This window comes from Hipposideros armiger, unplaced genomic scaffold, assembly GCF_001890085.2.
Source record: "Hipposideros armiger isolate ML-2016 unplaced genomic scaffold, ASM189008v1 scaffold_72, whole genome shotgun sequence".
Taxonomy (NCBI): domain Eukaryota; kingdom Metazoa; phylum Chordata; class Mammalia; order Chiroptera; family Hipposideridae; genus Hipposideros; species Hipposideros armiger.
The window spans coordinates 2,777,639-2,798,376 of NW_017731422.1; the positions used below are offsets into that span (position 1 = coordinate 2,777,639).

The following is a 20,738-nucleotide window of genomic DNA, read 5'->3' on the forward strand; positions in this document are numbered from 1 at the left end:
GTTTATTGGGGTGTGGGTGAGGGGAAAAGATGAGTTCAGTTGTTTTTTTTAAATTAAAGTTTATTGGGGTGACAATGGTTAGTAAAGTTACATAGATTTCAGGTATACAATTCTGTAATACATATTCCATATATCACATTGTATGCTCACCACCCAGTCAGTTTTCCTTCTATCACCATATATTTGATCCCGTTTACCCTCATCTACCATCCCCCTCCCCCCGAGTTCATTTTTTTTTCTTTTTAGATTTTATTAGGGAATAGGCGGAGGGGAACAGACAAGTTGCTGTCCTTTTGTTCTTCAGTCTAATTGTGGAGGACATCACTTCACTGGCCCATGTTGGTATTATCATTGCGCTCTTCCCGAGTGAGGCAGATCGGTCACCGGCCACTGGACAGCCGCTCACAGCGTCTCTTGGCAGCTCACACCGGCTGCCAGCCACTCACTCTGGCTGCCGGCCACTCACTGTAGCTTATGGCAACCCACTGCAGCAGGGGCTGCGGCCTACGCCATCACCGGCAACTCACTGCAGCCCAGCTCCAGGTTGAGCTGTTGTTCACTATCTTAGCTGTAGAGGGCGCAGCATCACTGGCCCTCATGTGGGATCTGAATGGGGACCCTGCTGCTCAGAGCTGGCGCTCCCAAGCCAAATCTTAACCAGCGCGCCACTCGGCCCGCCCCCCGCCACCCCCCCCACACCCCCCCAGTTCAGTTTTTGATAGATTGAGTTTGCCGTTCCACTGGACAGTGAAGAGATATTTAGGAACACCATTAGGAACAGAGATATGTATTTGAGAATCATCAGCATGGGAGTGGATAAGATCACCCAAGGAGGGTATGTAGAATAAGGATGAGCTAAGATCCCAAGATACTAATGTTTAAGAGAAGAGCAGAGAGAGAGAAGAACTTGTATAGGAGACTGAGGAGTAGCCAGAGAAGTAAAATAGACAAATATCAGGTCATGGAGGCCAAGAAAAGCATGTGTTTCAGGAAGTAGGGACCAGAGATCAATACATATTATATAAAAGTACAATGATTAAAATACTATGGCATTGGCTCAGGAATAAACAAACAAATAATAAAACAGAAGTGAGTCCAGAAACAGATCCATGTATATGTAAATGTTAGTATATGATGAGGGTGACTTTTCAAAGCAAATAATTGGAGACAATTCCCTAACCATTTAGAAGAAAAAAATCAAACTATTGGGTTGTTGGAAAAGTCATGATGCATGTTTGCAATAGATGGCACTAGTTCATTTTTGGAAGTACTAGAGTCATTCGCATCAACGTTATTGCTATGTCATTTGACAGCTGACAGTTCTAGTTTCATTCTAAAAAAATTGAGTGATTTGGTCAAGTTTTGGAGATTCTACAACAAGTTGAAGATGGAAGACCAAACTGCATTTTTGCCAAATTTTACTGTTTTGCTTCCATAAAGGGAAGAACATGTGTCAAGCTTGTGAAAAGTTGCATAAAGTTTACAGTGACAATGCTCTACAAGAATATCAGTGCCAACAACAGTTCATGAAATTTCGTGCTGGTGATTTTGATCTCAACAACACTCCTCGGTCAGGGAGGCCCACCGAGGTTGATGATGACAAAATAAAGGCATTGATGGAGTCAAACCCATGTTACATGACACAAGAGATTGCAGAAACATTGAACATCTATCATTCAAGCGTTCACGACCACCTGAATAAGCTGGGATACGTAAGCAAGCTCGATATCTGGGTTCCACATGAACTCAAAGAAGTTCATTTGAGGGTACGTATAAACATCTGCAATATGCTCATTAAACATGAGGAAAATTATCCTTTTTTGAAGCGACTGATAACTGGTGATGAGAAGTGCATTGTTGACAACTATGTGGTGCGCAAACGGTCTTGGTCCTGATATGATGATTCGCCTCAAACGACATCAAAAGGAGACATTCATCAGAGGAAGGTTATGCTCTCAGTGTGGTGGGATTTTAAAGGTGTCGTGTTTTTTGAGTTCCTACCGAAGAACCAAACAATCAATTCAAATGTGTACAGGCAGCAATTGGGCAGTTTGAACGAATCCATCATCCAGAAGCATCCAGAGCTTGTTAATTGTAAAGGAATTGTGTTCCATCACAACAATGCGAGACCACACACAAGTTTGATCACCGTCAAAAATTACTGGAGCTTGGATGGAATGTGTTGCCACACCCACCATACTCACCTGACCTTGCGCTGTCAGAATTCCATCTGTTTTGCTGTCTTCAAAACTCCTTGCGTGGTATAACGTTCAATTCAGATGGGGCTGTAAATCAGCACCCTGTTCAGTTTTTCTCAAATAAAGACAGGTCTTTCTATGAACAAGGAATTATGAAGCTCACTGAAAGATGGCAAACGCTTATCGAACAAAATGGGCAATATATCATTGATTGATCTTTGTACTTTATATAAATAAATGACCTTTGAAAAACATACACAAAATACGGCATGACTTGTTCCTACCACACATCCTACATGAAGATAAATTCCAAATAAATTAAAGATCTTATGTAAAGGTACTATACACAAAGAATAAATAACTAATTACATACCAGGAAAAATGTTTGTGTGTGTGTATATATATATCCCACAGCCAACCACCTCATAAGCACCTCAAATGCAACTTCTCCAGAAAACTAAACACATACGAGTATACCACCTTCCATCTCCTAATTTCCTGGACAGACATCCTTGTTCAGTTTACTACTCTGCAAGCCTTCATGCCTATCTGTGGTAAGCCAGGTTGTTCAAGAATGGGGTATCAAAATAAGTTTTCCCCTCCCATCTCTCAAAAGAAGTTCTCTACTTAGGAGACAAGGGGACTGGAATTGATGAAATAAAACTGTGTGTTGAAGTGGTTGAAAAATCCACAGAGATGACAGGACAAGTGTTATCAGGTGAGCACAGCAGGCCCTGGTTATCAAGAGAGCCCAGAGCTGGTGGTGGTAAAAATGTTGGGGGAATGCTTTTAGCTCTCCTCTCCAATCCCCATCCTTCTTGAGATCTCTCACTGAGTTCTTCCGTCTCAGTCTCTAAGTAGCAGTTTCCCTGGCAGGGCTGTACCCCTGGCTATGGCTCATCTCTGCAGCATAACCCTCTTTTAGCTGAACAGGGTTGATTAGAGAGGAGTCATATGTACTTTCAACCGCTGAAGACCACTTAATTGGATGGGTCTGCTAGGCCCTTTTGCAGATTTTGGTCCTTCTGTTCCTACTGCTCTGAGGAGTTATGCCATGTGGACAGCAACTCCATGATCAGTAACTTGCCCCCTTCTTTGTGGTATTGGGAGGAAGCCATGGATTCCACCACGTCTGAACCCCTGAAAGGATCACCAGAGGTAAGCCACTGTTGCAGCTTCTAGTTTTCCAAGGAAAACTGAGGTCTGGAGGAAAGGGCTGCTTTATTTCTTGGCTGTGTGAGCATCTCAATGTTTATGAAGCGAGGGGAAGTGAACAACAATGAGGGTGAGTCATGAGATAGCCACGGGCTGGGAATTGAACCCTAGCGTCCTGACTCCCAACCCAGCAACACTAACTTGCTTCTCCACTCTGCCTTTCTAGTGTTTGTACATTGGTTTATGTCGCTAAATGTGTTTACTCTTTGCTGACTGCAAGAGCCCTAAAGAGCAAGAGAGATGGCCTGGCAAAGTAAAAAGTCAGCGATCCTCTAGGGGCAGTTGGCCAAGTTTCTATTCTGGGCCACTTCCCCGCCCTCGCAGTGGTTGACTTAACCCGAGACCCAGCCCCGCCCCAAGTAGAGGCCATGCCCCTCCTACAGCCCTGGCTGTTTTAAAACTAAACTCCGTTCTTCTTGATTGGTTCTGCTTCAAAACAAAAAGTAGTAACACTCGCTGTGTATATCCTTGTAGCCCTCAGGCAGCAAGGCTGGTTTATGGGTTCGGGCCTCGTGTCGAGTCCACCGTGGTGTCTCGTGCTGCTAAAACCGGCCCCCGGAGGGTGCCAGCCAAGTAATAAGCAATGACTACTATGTAAAGGTGGCATAATCATCGTAACAATAACAGCCATAATTAGGCTAACCACCACCCGCCTCCGCCCTGGCATTCGCCCTGATTCACCCCTACGGCATGCCGACCGTCAGGGAAGAAACTGAGGCAGGGACGGAGCCAGCAGGCTGCAGGGACTAGTCGTCCTGAATTATACAGCTCTCCAGATCCAAAACTTGTCTAAGATCGCGCTAAGGGGCTAAATGCAAGAGCGCCCACAAAGCTTGAGTCGGATGTAGGCCCTCTGGTGACTGTCCCATCCCCAGGCCATAGGGCTCTAACTCCCTCCCCGCCACCACCACCCCCTCCAAAAAATATCCCTAGGAAAAGACCCGCTCAGAGCGCAGAGACTAGGAACCAGACTACAGCACCCTCAGGCCTTTGCGCTCAAAAGCGCGCTCCTTGTCTACGCCCCGAAGTCACCTGCGGCCCCGTGTGCCGTGATGCCTCCTGGGAGTTGTAGGGCGGCGGCGAACTCTTTTAAAGGAAATCCCAGGCTTGAGGACTCTATATCCCGTGGTGCCCCGCGGCTGTTTCTGACGCGCCCGGAGCCAGAGACGGGCGGGGGGGCGTGGCCTGCGTAAGGCCCCACCCCGCTCTCCTCTGGCTGGCCGGACGCGTCGGTGGCAATAGGGGCGGCGGCGGCGGCGGCGGTGGCAGGGGGGAGGGGTCGGNCAGCCATGCCCCTGCGTTTCCAGGGAAAAAGTCAAAATTCTCCTGCCTCCAGAATGCCGATCCCACAAAAGGGACAAAGCCCCACTTACGGGGGGGGTAGAAGCCTGATAGGCCCCGGAGGGTGGCGACCCCAGGCTGGTAGAGAATGGGATGGGAGACACTGTCCAGGGCCCATGACCACATATCTGCTGCAGGACAAGCTGCGAACAGGGGAGAAGGCAGTGGTACGTTTCCGCTTCCTGAAACACCCTGAGTACCTGAAGGTGGGCGCCAAGCTGCTGTTCCGGGAGGGTGTCACCAAGGGCATCGGCCACGTCACCGATGTGCAAGCCATTGCAGCAGGAGAGGCCCAGGCCAACGTGGGCTTCTGAACTCCAGGCAGGCACAGCTCGATTGCGGTCCCTACAATATATAAGGTGACTCTGGCCATGCTGCCCCCCATTGGCAGCTCTGTGTGTTAATAGGCTAGGGAGAGAGGGGTGCTCTCTGCCACTTGCTCTCTGCCACCATTCTGGCAAGGTGCCAAGCTTGGTATGGCCAGGGAAGGGCAGTCCTGAGGGAGAAGACAGGAGAATTCAGGGCAGTGCCCAGCAGCTGTGTCCACCTGGTCGGCTTGTCAATCCTGGCAACCCCACAGCCTGTCTGCTAGAGAGAGCTGACCGCCGCCACCTTGGCCCCACTGTCAGGACGGGGCATGATTCACCGGTGTGGTCCCTGCACTTCAGGAATTGTCACAACAACTGGGGGTGGCCCTCAAAGGCACTCCTTTTTCTATACCTCTTTTCAAGACCATGTAAGTCGGCCATCTCTACCTGACTGTGGACAAAAGACACCTGCTCCTGGCCATCTGGTGGTCCAGGGTCTGAAGAAATGGCACAGCAGTGCTAACACTGGGATTGGTACGAGGCATTGGGGCAGGGACGGGGCTGGAGGGGGTTGCTGACTCCCTTCTACGGGGGAGGGGTCGGGCGGGGGGCTGGCGGCAGCGGCGGATGGACTCGCGGGTATCGGAGCTGTTCGGGGGCTGCTGTCGGCCCGGAGGAGGCCCGGCGATGGGCGGAACCCTCAAGGCTAGGGGGGCCGGCGGCAGTAGCAGCTGCGGGGGCCCGAAGGGGAAGAAGAAGAACGGAAGGAACAGAGGGGGCAAAGCCAACAACCCCCCGTACCTGCCCCCTGAGGTGAGCACCTGAAAATTGGCGGGGTGAGAAGAAACCACTCTTTCCGGCCCTGGGACTTCAGGAAGGCGGGACAGAGAGAATTGATACCCCTTTCCGGTGTCAGGACCCTGGGGAAGAGGAGAACCCCTCTTTCCGGTCCCAGGACCCCAGGAAGGAGGGATAGAGAGACTGGCCCGCCCTCCTGGGTCAGGACCCCAGGAAGGAAGAGAGAAGGGAGGATCCCCCCTTTCTGATCCGGATAACCCCAGGAGGTGAAGTGGGGAAAGGGGATCCCACTCTCATCCCCTTGCGAATGGCAGAGTGGCATGCCCAGGCTCCATCCCTGTGCTGCAGCAGAGGAGAGACTGCATCCTGGGATGAGGAGGCAGAGTTTTCTAAACTTGTTTCCCAGGGAGGAGGGGAATACCTGGGGAAAAAGCAATATGTTCTGTCCCTGTCCCTGAGCACACGCGCGCGCACACACGCAATTAGAGAACCGCCAGGCTTAGTCCTTCAGCTCTTCGCCTGTTCTATAAGGAAGTGGGGACAGCCTCCACATACCTACTCCATCTACTCCCTAAGGTAGAGAATAACTGCTGGTTTGTCCTAAGAGGGAGGACCCAGAGGAAGAACCTAAACCAGTGCTTATCAAACTTCAGCTTGTATCAGAATCACCTGGATTGCTGTCCCATCCCTAGAATTTCTGATTCAGTAGGTCAGGGGCTGGCCCGATAATCTGCATTTCTTAGAAGTTACTGGGCCGTGCTAATGCTGCTGGTCCTGGGACCACACTTTGAGAACCATTGGCCTAGACCATCATCCTTATACCACGTCTCTGAAGCCACCCATCCTAATTCTTCTTCTTCAGCAAAATGATAAACAGGAAGGCCGTTGAATGAAAAAGATCTCCTTTCTGCTTCATGATGGAGAGATTATGTGTGAAGACCTGTGAGAGCCCGGGGTCAGAGGGCCTTGAAGGGATGGAATGATGACAGGAAGGGAAAAACAAGGATGACCAGGGAGGAGAAGTACAGAAATGCAGGAAAAGCCGAACAAGCAGATCCCTCTGCACCCAAGAGGGGAAGCCTCAGGCAACAGGACACTTCCTGTTGGGTCACCTGATATAGGGAAGAGGTAGAGGAGACTGCGGGGCGGATTCAGGATTTCACCTCAGCGGAGGCATAAGAGTTAGGGCATAGAAGGTAAAAGCCACAGTGAGTCCAGTTTCTGGAGTCTGTCCCCTTAATTATACTTTCTGAGTTTCTTCTCTTCATCTCAGCCCCAACTTTGGAGCCCTGCCCCTCTCTCACCCGGGCTTCTCTCTTATTGGGCTCGTGGTGACCAGTGCTGATTTCACCCTTTGGCCCTGGTCCAGAACTTGTTGCAGCTTTTTACTCTTGATGGCATCAGCTGAAAGGGGTGGGCAGGAAGAAAAGGGTGTCTCCCAGATCTGTGGCAAAGAATGGCCTCAGCAACCCAGACACAGAGGCGACAGATTTCTGGGCAAGAGCAGTTCTCCTCCCTGAGGAGAAGAAACGGGTGGTCTTACATCTTAGGGAGAATGTGCTGCCAGTGATCAAAGAAGGGAGGGACTCAGGGTTCTGTTCTGGCTTAGATGGGTGACTCGTTGTGCTCTTAGAGGCCTTTCCTTGAGCGAGGTCTCGCTGGGGCTGAGTAGAGGGCTTGTCTGCCAATGACCTTTGGCAGGCACCTGCCTAAGCAGGTGCCACTGGGGCGTCTTCCTGCTCTCTCAAGTTAGCTGCTGCCTGGGCTTCAACAGGAATCAGGAAAGTAGGGGTTGGATCTGGATGGGTGTGTGGTAACTGCTCCCTGTTTATTTTCAGGCTGAAGATGGAAACATCGAATATAAAGTAAGTCTCAGGGTGGGAGGGACAGGTTGTCCCTGCTGGTGTGGGATGATGATTTCTCTGGGATCCTTCCAACTCATGATCTATAGTAACTTAGGAATGTGGTTCCGGGTAAGAGCTCTGTACCTCACTCTGGTGGGATGGGACTCACAGTTAGAGGGGGTCAGGGATGAGGGGGTTTAAGTGGGAAGGTCAGGTCCCGGTCCTTGCAGTAAGACAGGTGGTGAGCATGTGGGTTTAGGAGGAGCGTCTCTGATTTCACCTTTTCATGATACCTCGCCTGCCCTAACTAAGCTGAAGCTGGTGAATCCATCCCAGTACCGCTTTGAGCACCTGGTGACACAGATGAAGTGGCGGCTCCAGGAAGGCCGCGGGGAGGCCGTCTACCAGATTGGGGTGGAGGACAACGGGCTGCTGGTGGGGCTGGCCGAAGAGGAGATGCGGGCCTCCCTCAAGACCCTGCACCGGATGGCGGAGAAGTATGCTTCCCCTTCCTTCTCTGTTCTCTTCCCTAACTCTGGGGAGGCCCCGCGTGTACCCAGTCACTTAGGGCCGGAGGGGCCAAGGAGGGACTTTCCTTCTGCTGCCTTCTCTTGACAAAGGGCTGAAGTGGGGAGGGCTAGTGTTCTGGGCTCCTCCACATTGGACTGAGGCTTTTTTGCTCCTTGATTTAGGATTTGTTTGTTTGTTTGAAGGGAGCTGTGAAAGTGGGATAGATTGGAGGGTGGTAGGAGGCGAGGTAAGGCGTTGGGAGCTCTGTGGGAGATGTGGAAAGGCCATTGGTCCAGAGCCAGGATGGAAGGAGTGGGGGAGTACAGGTGAGATCTGGCAGCTGTGGTCCTGCTGTGATAGGGTCGGGGCCGACATCACTGTTCTCCGGGAGCGAGAAGTGGATTATGATAGTGACATGCCCCGGAAGATCACTGAGGTGCTGGTACGAAAGGTCCCTGACAACCAACAGGTGAGCACACAGCCTTCCCTGCCGTTTATGCCCATGCTCCCTGGGAGGGCCCAGTGGTAGCGGGGGGGCTGGGGGGTGTCCAGGTCACCATTTGGTCCCCAAGGAGCATCACTGCCCTTGAGCCAACCTTCAGTGAAAAGAGGTGAGGGATTGGAGCCCTTACCTCTGACAATTCATCCACAGTTCCTGGACCTTCGTGTGGCCGTCCTGGGGAATGTGGACTCAGGGAAGTCGACTCTGCTTGGAGTGCTGACCCAGGGAGAGCTGGACAATGGGCGGGGCCGGGCTCGGCTCAACCTTTTCCGCCACCTGCACGAGATTCAGTCCGGCCGAACCTCCAGCATCAGCTTCGAGATCCTGGGCTTTAACAGCAAGGGAGAGGTGCATGCAATCAATGGGACCCAGTGGGGCCAGACTCTGAGGGTGGGAGGGTCTTGGTGAGGGACAGAGCCCGAGGGCAGAGAGGAGACCTTTAGGAGTGGAGTAGATAAAGGCCCTGAGGGTAGTGAACAAGCTCTGGCCTTCTTAGAAAGCAAACTGGGAATCAACTGAATTAAATCAGAAATGGGGTTCACGGTTGAGAGGCAGGGTCACCCAGGGGCTGATTTAGGTCCTGGCAAGTCTTAAAGGGTTGGGGATGCTGGCAGGGGGCACTGAGAGCCCTGGGTTCTGGGCCAGGTGGTGAATTACAGTGACTCACGGACGGCAGAAGAGATCTGCGAGAGCAGCTCCAAGATGATCACCTTCATCGACCTGGCAGGCCACCACAAGTACCTGCACACCACCATCTTTGGCCTCACCTCTTACTGCCCTGACTGTGCCCTGCTCCTCGTCAGTGCTAACACTGGGATTGGTACGAGGCATTGGGGCAGGGACGGGGCTGGAGGGGGTTGCTGACTCCCTTCTTCCCTGGGCCTCCTCAGATCTGGGAGCCAGATGAACTCTCCTTTTCGCCCCTCTCCTCACGCCCTCATTCTCACTCTTCTCTCTTGCTACCTGCCTGCCTTCTCTGAGGCAGCTGGCACCACAAGGGAGCATCTGGGGCTGGCCCTGGCCCTGAAAGTGCCCTTCTTCGTCGTGGTCAGCAAGGTGGACCTGTGTGCCAAGACCACAGTAGAGAGGACGGTACGCCAGCTTGAGCGGGTTCTCAAGCAGCCTGGCTGCCACAAGGTCCCCATGCTGGTCACCTCTGAGGATGATGCCGTCACTGCTGCCCAGCAGTTTGCCCAGTCACCCAAGTAAGCCTTTCTCACTCCAGAGCCCTGGTCCACGGGGAAGGCTGCCACAGGGCTCTGCAGCATGGGGTCCCACCCCAGGACCAAACCAGCTCTTGCCCAGTTGTGTGGTTTGGCAGGTTGGGATTGTGGGAGGGAGTCTTTGCTGAAGGGCTGACCCTTCCTCCAAGCCAGCCTGGAGCTTTGCTGATGCCTGGGACCCTGGAGACCAAGTGCTATGCCAGGCATTTGCCATCTCCCTTGGGCCCTGGGATGGGTTTTGTGTACCTCATTCCTTGGCTGGCTCACCAAGAGAGGGCCCTGAGATCCTGCGAAGGTTAGCAGGTAGTAGAGGAGGCCCCTAGCCACCCTGAGAGAAGCTCACCCTTCCATGTATGGGGCTTTAGCCTCTGCTTCCTGTTAGAACTTGCCTCATCTGTCCATTTCATGCCTCTCTCCTCTACAGTGTCACCCCCATCTTCACACTGTCCAGCGTGTCTGGAGAGAGCCTGGACCTGCTCAAAGTCTTTCTGAATATCCTGCCTCCGCTCACCAACAGCAAGGAGCAGGAGGAACTCATGCAGCAGCTGACGGAGTTCCAGGTAATTGTCCACTGGAACAGGCAGTCAGCTGGGGAACTGGAAGGGCTAATTCTGACCGAGCCCCGGGTCTGTTTAGAGATTTTGGACCTGCCAGCCCTGCTTAGAATTGATAGAATTTTCTTTGGCTTCAGGTGGATGAAATCTATACAGTACCCGAGGTGGGGACCGTTGTTGGAGGGACACTTTCCAGGTGAATTGCCTTGCTTGCTACCCACCCTTCTCAGCCCTCACATATCCATACACTCGAAGATGTCATGGCCCACAGGAGACCCTGGAGTTGAACAGAGCCCAGCTAGAAGACATGCTTGTTTGCAGATTAGGCTTCCACCATCAGAAGAGCTGGAGAAAGCTAGTCTATTGGCTTATGAGAGAAAAGCAATATTGCTGCCCCTGAGGGAGACGTGTGGGTCCTGGGCCCCAGGAAGAAAACTAGAATATATTCAACTGGCTTCATCTCCAAGTAGGGAAATGAGAGGTCCCTTAAGACTCTTTCCAAAGCAGAGGATGAAACCCAAGGGGCTGTCTTGCTCTTTCAGGGATCAGGTGTTCAGTATCAAACCAGCAGGTGCCTCTCTGGCCAGCTAGCGCTGCCTTTCCTGGTATTAGCCTTCAGAGTCTGAACTCTGAATTGGGCAGGGCAGTCATCTTCTCTACCTCCAAGTCAGAATTTAGGGTCTCTTTCCCCATCCTGAGAGACTCAGCCTTAGAAGGGAAGGAATGCTCTGGGTGACCCGAGCAGAGAAGCAGGTCAAGGAGCCTAGGCTGACACTGTGCCATCCGCCCTCTGGGCTGCAGTGGGATTTGCCGTGAGGGCGACCAGCTGGTGGTGGGCCCCACGGATGATGGCTGCTTCCTGGAGCTGAGAGTATGCAGCATCCAGCGCAACCGCTCCGCCTGTCGTGTGCTGCGAGCTGGTCAGGCTGCTACACTGGCCCTCGGGGACTTTGACCGTGCGCTCCTTCGCAAGGTGAGGTGGGAGAGTGGGTTGGAGAGAAAACACAAAGAGAAGTGCCTGGGAGCCCGGCTACTTGGATGAGGAGCACCTGTCTAAGGGGAACTCCAAGAAAACATGGTCTCTACCCTACGAAGCTGGTTACACAGACTGTCTGTGTAGGAAAAGGCTTCAAATACTCATAAAGCACAGCTCACTAAATAGGAATCACTGTAGTGCGACATGAGTTTCTAAGACCCTAGTAATACAAAGCATTAGAAGAGCTAGAGGACATGGGAGGTGGGTAGGAAGTGTTCCCCTAAGAAGAGAGCTTTGAATATTGTCTTCTGAGGTCTTGTATTTGAAGCCATAGAGGAAGAGGAAACTTAGGGTAGGAGGGTATGAGGGTGGCTGTGGAGGGAGAGACTAATGTGAGGTCTGCCCTTCCTGGGTCTGGGGACTGTGCCTTCCCAGGGCATGGTGATGGTGAGCCCCGAGATGAATCCCACCATCTGCTCGGTGTTCGAGGCAGAGATCGTCCTACTGTTCCATGCCACCACATTCCGGCGAGGCTTCCAGGTGACAGTACACGTAGGCAACGTCCGCCAGACGGCAGTGGTGGAAAAGATCCATGCTAAGGTGAGAGGGCCCCAGCCATGCCCCTGCGTTTCCAGGGAAAAAGTCAAAATTCTCCTGCCTCCAGAATGCCGATCCCACAAAAGGGACAAAGCCCCACTTACGGGGGGGGTAGAAGCCTGATAGGCCCCGGAGGGTGGCGACCCCAGGCTGGTAGAGAATGGGATGGGAGACACTGTCCAGGGCCCATGACCACATATCTGCTGCAGGACAAGCTGCGAACAGGGGAGAAGGCAGTGGTACGTTTCCGCTTCCTGAAACACCCTGAGTACCTGAAGGTGGGCGCCAAGCTGCTGTTCCGGGAGGGTGTCACCAAGGGCATCGGCCACGTCACCGATGTGCAAGCCATTGCAGCAGGAGAGGCCCAGGCCAACGTGGGCTTCTGAACTCCAGGCAGGCACAGCTCGATTGCGGTCCCTACAATATATAAGGTGACTCTGGCCATGCTGCCCCCCATTGGCAGCTCTGTGTGTTAATAGGCTAGGGAGAGAGGGGTGCTCTCTGCCACTTGCTCTCTGCCACCATTCTGGCAAGGTGCCAAGCTTGGTATGGCCAGGGAAGGGCAGTCCTGAGGGAGAAGACAGGAGAATTCAGGGCAGTGCCCAGCAGCTGTGTCCACCTGGTCGGCTTGTCAATCCTGGCAACCCCACAGCCTGTCTGCTAGAGAGAGCTGACCGCCGCCACCTTGGCCCCACTGTCAGGACGGGGCATGATTCACCGGTGTGGTCCCTGCACTTCAGGAATTGTCACAACAACTGGGGGTGGCCCTCAAAGGCACTCCTTTTTCTATACCTCTTTTCAAGACCATGTAAGTCGGCCATCTCTACCTGACTGTGGACAAAAGACACCTGCTCCTGGCCATCTGGTGGTCCAGGGTCTGAAGAAATGGCACAGGGACAGTGAATGGCAGTGCTCGCATCCCGTGCTGAGACATGAAGCCTATTCCTCAGCTTTATTTCTCTTCCCTTCACTCAAGGGCCATGTCCCGTTTCTCCTCTCAGAGGCCCCACAGGTGCTATTTGTTGTGCTGGCCCAGGCGTGGGGCCGCCGAGCTGAGGCTTGGCACACCAAAGGTCAGCTGCATGTCAATCAGTTTTGTCCCCTCCTCTGCAGTGATCTGTTGGTTTTCATGCTGAATCAAACAGTATGTTTTACTTTCCCAGACTGACCGAGTCCCCATTCCTGCCACCCCCACCCCGCTTCCTGCTCCTGCATAAGTCTTCTCTTGTTTTAGTGATTTGCAGTGACACCTTTCCCTCTGTTGCTGGGAACCTGGAGGAAAGGGAAGGATGTTGCCTTTAGGGTATGGACTCCATCCTTTCCCTTCGTTAGTGTCCTGGGTTCCCATGGACTCAGGGATTTGTTGGTTGAGGTTTCTCTGTATATATTTTATATATATATATATATATATATATATATATATATATATATATAATACATATATATTTAAATACACACACACATATATATATATTGTACAGAATAAAAATGTTTTATTGAATACACCATGCTTATGCTTAAGACACAGGCTCAGCTTCCAGAGCTAGATTCCTCTTCAGAATTAGAGATGCGAAACCCTAACACTGCTGAACCCCGAATGGGGAAAGAACCCATCAGGTATCTCATTCACCGTCCTTCCTTTCTTCTCCCCCATGTGATCAGTGTTCCAGTATTATGACTAAGTATTCTGGCCTGTTTTGCATAGTTTTTGGAGTGAGCAGAACAGAAAGTGAAACTGTCACTTTTTCAACTGAGAAAGGTAACCTCCCCATATGAGGACTTGGCCATCTGCTAATGGTCACAGTGGTAAGGGCCCATTACTGTGCCCTTTCAGAGATATGGAGATGAGCGTGCCAGCTGCTTAATGAAGAGTAGAATTTACAGACATGGCAATCTGGTCCTACGCTTTTTCTAGCAATGCGAAATAGCCTGAAGTGAGGTTTATACAGCCTAAACTAGCTTCTTGGCGCTATGAGGGCCACATAGTCCCTTCTCCCCGTTTCTGTGTTCAGAGTACCTGACTCTCACATTTTATGGGTATAGAAATGGGGCCCAATGTTAAAGTCAACTACAAAAAGCAGGGACTACATTTTGAGTACTGATCTTTGCAAAAGAAACGTAATGATAAATGTGGCCTGAGGTCCCAAGGGGCATTCTGCCTCCAGGGTATTAAAGTGATAGCTTTCCTGCCACTCACATTCAGCTGCTTTTAAAAATTATCACTGGTTTAATTTGCTGCTAAGAAGCCTGGGGTTGAAGACCTTCCTCCTGTGTTGGGAACTAAGAGCTGTTTACTTCTATACAGTTGCTGAGCTCTGAGGAAAGGTTATATTCAGAAAAAAAGGCATGTTTTGTTTTTGTTTTGGGGAGGCAACAAAGTTATGCTCAGAAACTGATTTGTGTTTTCCAGTAATTTATTTAGCTCAAGTTTGCTGTTGAGAATTATAATTTACAAGCCAATAGTGTACAGGATAATAACTCTTAATAAGCCAAATAAAGAAATAACATACTCCAAACAATGACAGATTAATCACACTACTGTTCTAGGCAAGGGAGGTGAAGGAGTAAAGTCTAAATTTAATATGAAGTGTTCCTTTTTATATACCAGGAGGCACTTGGGAGAGCTGGCAATCAACCAAAAAGCTGATTTTCAGCTGCCAGCGCAAAAGTCCCCTGTTGCTAGAGCACGTTGCTAGGGAACAAGGACACCAGTGTTAGCAGGAGGACTGAGCTGCTCCAGGATTGTCATTTCTGAGACCCCTGCATGAATTTAACACCACTGCCAACTGGTAGGAGTAAATGTCTCAAGGGTCTTTGGAGAGTTTTCAGTTTAGCAATGAGTTGCCTCTCCCAAACTGAAACTATCAAATAGTCCTCACAAACTCTCAGTATTTATAGTCTAAATGTTCCCTTGCCATCCTTACATGTTCTTATCAACTGCTTATCAACGACAACATGCAGAATGATGACATCCTGGTATGACTTAAAGAAACTTTAGGGGCCAGCCGAGTGGCGTGTTGGTTGAAAGCTGGCTTGGGACGCCAGAGGGCTCCGGTTTGACAGAGCCCTGGTTTGGATCCCACATATGAGGGTCAGTTACACTGCCCTCTACAGCTGAGATGCTGAACAACTGCTCAACCTGGAGCTGGGCTGCCAGTGAGTCGCCGGCGATGCCATATGCTGCAGCCCCTGCTGCAGTGGGTTGCCATGGGCTACCATGTGTAGCCAGCAGTCAGCGTGAGTGGTCAGCAGCCTCTGTGAGCGGCCATCCAGAGGCCGGCGACTGATCTGCCTCGCCCGGGAAGAGCGCAATGATGGTACCAACATGGGCCAGTGAAGCGACATCCTCCACAACTAGACTGAAGAACAAAAGGACAGCAACTTATCTGTTCCCCTTCCCCCAATTCCTCAGCACTGTTCCCATCCCACAATAAAAATCTTAAAAAAAAAACCGAAAACTTTTAAAAAAATTGTCATAAACAAGTGAATTAAAACAACTTAGGGGGTGGCTGAGTGGCTCAGTTGGTTAAGAGCGAGAGCTCTGAGTAACAGGGTTGCCGGTTCAATTCCCACATGGGCCAGTGAGCTGCGCCCAAGCTAAGCTGCCACTGAGCTGCAAACAGGTGCAGGATGGCTCAGCTGGTGAGAGCACACTGCTCCTAACAACAGGGTTGCCAGTTTGACTCCCGCATGGGATGGTGGGATGCCCACACGCAACTAATATTTAACACGGCACCTTGAGCTGAGCGGCCACAAGCTGCCGACAGGCGGCCAGATGTCAACTGGACTTGGAGCTGAGGTAGCTGCGCCTTCCACAACTAAGATTGAAGGACAACTTGGCTGTTCCCCTTCCCCAATTCCCCTTTAAAATCTTAAAAAACAAAACAAAGAAAAACAACTTAGGTCATATGTGGATTTGAAATCATAAACCTATACACAAGGTACTGTAGCTTTCACCTGTTAATAAAAATTCATTTTTTAATTAAAAATATTTTAAAATTTTTTCCCTGGATTAAGAAATTTTGGAAAATCATCTCAGTACTTAATGAGACATCTCCAGGAGCTAGTGAGCCACTTTGTTACATCAGTGGACCGACCATTTAGGATAAAAAGGTATATAAGACAGCCTCCTCCCACCCCAGTAGTAGGTACATTTTTATTGTTCCTGTTCTGGTATTCATCTAAAAATTTTCAGTTTCATCCAGCGAATATCAAGCACCTATTATGTGCAAGGCACTGAAAAATTCTTGGCTTCAAAAAAATATAGATCTAGTAAGGAAAGGACCATCTACACAGAGACTACTGCCATTTAACTGCAACAAAAATGGAAACTATATATTTTTAAAAGATTTTATTGGGGAGTTGGGGGAGGGGAACAGAGAAGTTGCTGTCCTTTTGTTCTTCAGTCTAGTTGTGGAGGACGTTGCTTCACTGGTCCAAGTTGGTATTATCATTGCCCTCTTCCCGGCTGAGGCAGTTGCTCACCAGCCATTGGATGGCAGCTCACGGAAGCTCACAAAAGCTCATGCCAGCTGCCGGTCAGCCCCACTGCAGCCCACGCTGTCGCCAGCAACTCACAGCAGCCCAGCTCCAGGTTGAGCTGTTGTTCACTGTCTTAGCTGTAGAGGGCGCAGCATCACTGGCCCTCATGTGGGATCCGAACCAGGGCCCTGCTGCTCAGAGCTGGAGTCCCAAGCCAACTCCTAACCAACGTGCTACTCGGAGGGCCTTGGAAAATATTTTTGAAAGAAGAAATTTCCTGCTAGGCCTAATGGCTTTCAAATGTCTCCCATCCCCTGCCTTATTCAAACTAAATACAGACCCCCAATTTATAAATAAGCTTAAAGACCGATTGGTTTGTACATATGTATGGGAGGGGGGATATGTACACCATTCTCCCTGCTTCTCCATTTCTCTCACTACTACCTAACAGTTCATCTTCAGTTTTAGTCAAGGTTCCCCATATCAGAAAAGCCAAAAAAGCTGACTTTCCACAGATAAGAACAGAGATTAAGAATGCAGTACTATAAACATGGACAAGTACAAAAAAGCTACAATCATTAATTTAAAAACCCTAAGCTAAATAGTCAAACTTCAATAGGGAAGAGATGAACACACCAGTGACCCTGAAGGCCCAAGGACTTACCCCTTAAATTTGTACTTTATGGTTTAAGGAAATGCTCTCTACAAGCCTGGCCAACCATTGGTATCTTCTAGAGCAGTATTTCTCCAACTTTCAGGTACACGCTGAGGAATCTTGTTAATATACAAAGTCTGATTCAGTTGGGGTGGGCGTGAGGCTGAGACAAATTCTGACAAGTTTTCTGAGGATGCTGATGCTGCTCCTCAAAAGCACATTCAGAGGGCCGGCCGAGTGGCGCGATGGTTAGGAGCTGGCTTGGGACGCCAGAGGGCCCCAGTTCGGATCCCACATGTGAGGGCCAGTGACACTGCCCTCCACATCCCCAAAAAAAAACTTTAAAAAAAAAAAAAAAAAAAAGCACACTCAGAGTCGCAGAGTTCTAGAGATAATCTAGTTCTAATCATGATTTACCCAATCCAAACAGTTCCTAAAGTGGTCCAGTCACAACCTCATTCTACGTAAGAACAAGATGCAAGAGTTAGAAGGGCCATTGGGTAAAACGGTGGCTAGCATAAGGTTTGCTTGTATGAAATTCAGTATTTATTGAGTAGTTTCTGTGTACAGAGCCTTGCCCTGAACTAGTTATCAGTTTAGGGTTTCAAGTCTTCACTTCACATTCTCAAACCTCACATTTTGGTCATGGCATTATCTGAACTGCCCCTGTCACAGAACTAGAGGGAAAAATTTTTTAAAAACTTTTTACTCAGTTCCTTTTCTGTGCTACAGTACTTTAAACACATTGTTCTTAATCTTCAATATTGGTAAGGCATTATCTGAGTTTTACTCATTACCTCAAAAATGAGGCAAGGTGAAGAAATTGACTTGCTCATGGACATATATTCCAAGAGGCAGAGCCAGATTTGGAACCAGATCTCTTAGGCTCCAAGACTCACAATTTTTACTGCGTGACACCGCCTCCCTAAACTCTTGATTACAAGACTCAAAGCAAAATAATAAAGCAGTTGTATCTCTGGAAGATGCATTTTTACATCTCTATCAGCAATGGAACTAGAATCCATACCAGGGAAGAGATGGGAGCCTTAACTCAGCATCTAACTGATTATTTTTCTTATCAAACATTTCATAAAGTTATAAATTTCCTTGAGAAGTGAACATATTTCCATTTCCCAGATTACAGATAAAATATTAAAACCCTGCAGCAAGCCTGAGGGCAGAACTAGGGTGTTAAAGGCTTGAAAAATGATTCTAAGGTCTGCATGCCCTCAGGCCTAGGGCGCTTATTTCTGGAGGCCAAAGGGCTCTTGGGATTTCTTTTGCTTTGAGGAGAACTGGCAGGAACAATCAGCGGGTTTGAGGACTGGGGCTGCAAAAAGGATTTCTGCAACTCCAATGCAAAATGGTAGTCCATATGCTCTGGCATCTCCCACACAAGGACCAGAGAGCCACACTTCTCACAGGGCACTTGGTCCTCAGGAGCCAGAAGACTCGAGGTAGTCGTTTCCTTCTGAACCATCTTCAGAACAGACTTGGAAGTCACAGGAGTGAGCCCACTGGGGCTGTTTTGAGCCAAATCCATCTCTGTGGTAGTTGCTTTAGAGGATTCTAGCTTCAAAACCTCTTCACAGACAGGGGTGGAATCCAGATACTCTGTTGGTAACTCTTTAGAGCTAGACTGTGGATTTTGTGGAGGAGAGACAATTGGAGGGTTATTTAACTCTTTTTGCTTTAGAAGCAGACTTTTCTGCTTAAAGAAGGGCTCGATTCCTGTAGTACGACTGGTTTGGAAAGGTAATGACGGCTTGAGTGGCGAATTGCTCTTGAGGGCCTGGGTCGTGGCAGTAAGAGATGGGAGTGAAGCTTCTTTGACTTTCTGCTTTTCTGCAGCTTTTTGGAAGAATGATTCCAGAGAAGTGGCTGCTTTCTTAGTGGCCACCGATGGGCCACTTCCCTGGGTCTTAGCTTCTGGACTAGTAATTGGCGCCTTTGATGGAGAACTTGGGTCATTGCTCAGGAAGACAGTGATGTCTGTGATAGATGAAGGGGCAGAGGAAGAGAATTTGGTCGCACAGAGAAACAGCATCGTGAGGGGAGGGGACCTGTATAGGAAGTAAAGGAACAAGATTAGCACCAGGTCACACATTCAATTTATAAATGACTGGGATTCTGGTTCTGCCACAAGAAGAAATTATTACTGCATTGATTCCCAAACTTTAGATGATCAGATTAATACAGATCAACAGACCTGGGATGTGCTGAGAATTTGCCTTTTGAACAAGTTCCCAGGTGATGCTGTTGTTGCTGATCTAGGACCTAAGATTCTGCTGCAGCGCTGCTGTAATTCAGGGTTCGGGCAAGAAAGTTTACCTGGGGCAACTAAAAAGCTTTAGAATATTTAGACTGGAAAGACTCTTGAAAAAAACCCTCTCACCCATTCTCCTGTTTTTAAGAGGGGATCTCGTTACCCTAACACTGACAGACTTTCATCTCTGTAATTCCTCCAGAATGAAATTCCACGGCTTTTGGTTACCTATCCTAGTCTCAGAAACATTTCAAGACATTCCTGTCATAAAGTTCCTCATTATGTCTAATTACCCAAATAAGTTTTCACGAGTTGAATTTCAGAAGGTGAAAGGTACTTTTCTATGTAGATTAGTCCCTCGATAAGGTAAAGAGTAAATGCTATTTTAAAATTATTATGACAGTATCTCACTATCCTCCAGTTTCATGCTTGGGGACAGTCTTATAATCAGATAATTTTGATGCTTCCCTGTCAATAAGGTTCACATTCTTGGTGGGGTAGTATCTGTTAGAGTCTGTCTGTTTATAAAGTTTCATATGAACACAGTATCACAATTATCATTTGGTTCAGTAAAAATGTTCAATTGTTTAAAATAAATATACCAGGAAGTAAAAGATAAGTAAATTATTCTAAGGAAAGAACAGACTCCAACTTCAGATACCCAGCATATTGTACATCTATACATACAATAGTAGTGGATAAATATTTAGATAAGCAGTACCATAGGTGGTTAACTAAACATTTATTTCTCAGAATCTTCACTATAGATCTATAGATAAACAACCAATTTATTTTTCTCACATAGTTATGTTTCTGTTGTGAATTTAGAATACTTTTTTCAATGTAACAGGCCATGTTAAATAAATAATTAAAGGAGTCCAACACTGAAAATAATATCTGGACAGTAAATGAACACACACCAGTCATAAATTTGGATATTTTTCATGACCAACTGAAGTTTATTATTATAATATGGCATTCGGTATTACACCAGTGGAGCTTGTAACTGAGTTGGGATGTTAGAGATTATGAATGAATATAGGTCCCTTTCATTCTCAAGGAAGATGCTTTCAAAATAGAACAAATAGTTGGGAGAGAAGTTCCCAAATGTACTACATTATTGAAGCTTGAGTTCTGTACTCCCAAGTACAGGCAACTGGTCATTCGCCTGAATATTGCAAATTGATACAGGCAGGGATAGTACTGGATCGTTCTGCCTCTCAAACCTACCTCTGGGAACTGAAATGCATCAAATGTAAGCAAAGAAGC

General features: G+C 48.9%; 2 protein-coding genes across 3 annotated transcripts in view; one reads left to right on the forward strand and one right to left on the reverse strand.

The window, feature by feature from the left end:
- The first annotated feature begins 5,668 nt into the window (after positions 1-5,668).
- On the forward strand, positions 5,669-13,470 carry GTPBP2 (GTP binding protein 2). The gene is made up of 12 exons (XM_019642828.1): positions 5,669-5,875; positions 7,699-7,725; positions 8,017-8,201; positions 8,575-8,683; positions 8,867-9,064; positions 9,362-9,536; positions 9,702-9,921; positions 10,364-10,499; positions 10,631-10,689; positions 11,295-11,466; positions 11,905-12,069; positions 12,276-13,470. Exons 1-12 carry the CDS (start codon positions 5,690-5,692, stop codon positions 12,450-12,452), a joined length of 1,809 nt encoding a protein of 602 aa, XP_019498373.1. The 5' UTR covers positions 5,669-5,689; the 3' UTR covers positions 12,453-13,470.
- A 4,101-nt stretch (positions 13,471-17,571) lies between these two features.
- The window catches only part of POLH (DNA polymerase eta), a 28,782-nt gene continuing 25,615 nt past the window's right edge, over positions 17,572-20,738 (reverse strand). For both annotated transcript variants that reach the window (XM_019642836.1, XM_019642837.1), the window contains one exon: positions 17,572-19,266. In XM_019642836.1, coding sequence (XP_019498381.1) covers positions 18,387-19,266 — 880 coding nt within the window. In that variant the 3' untranslated portion in view covers positions 17,572-18,386. The remainder of the gene's footprint in view (positions 19,267-20,738) is intronic.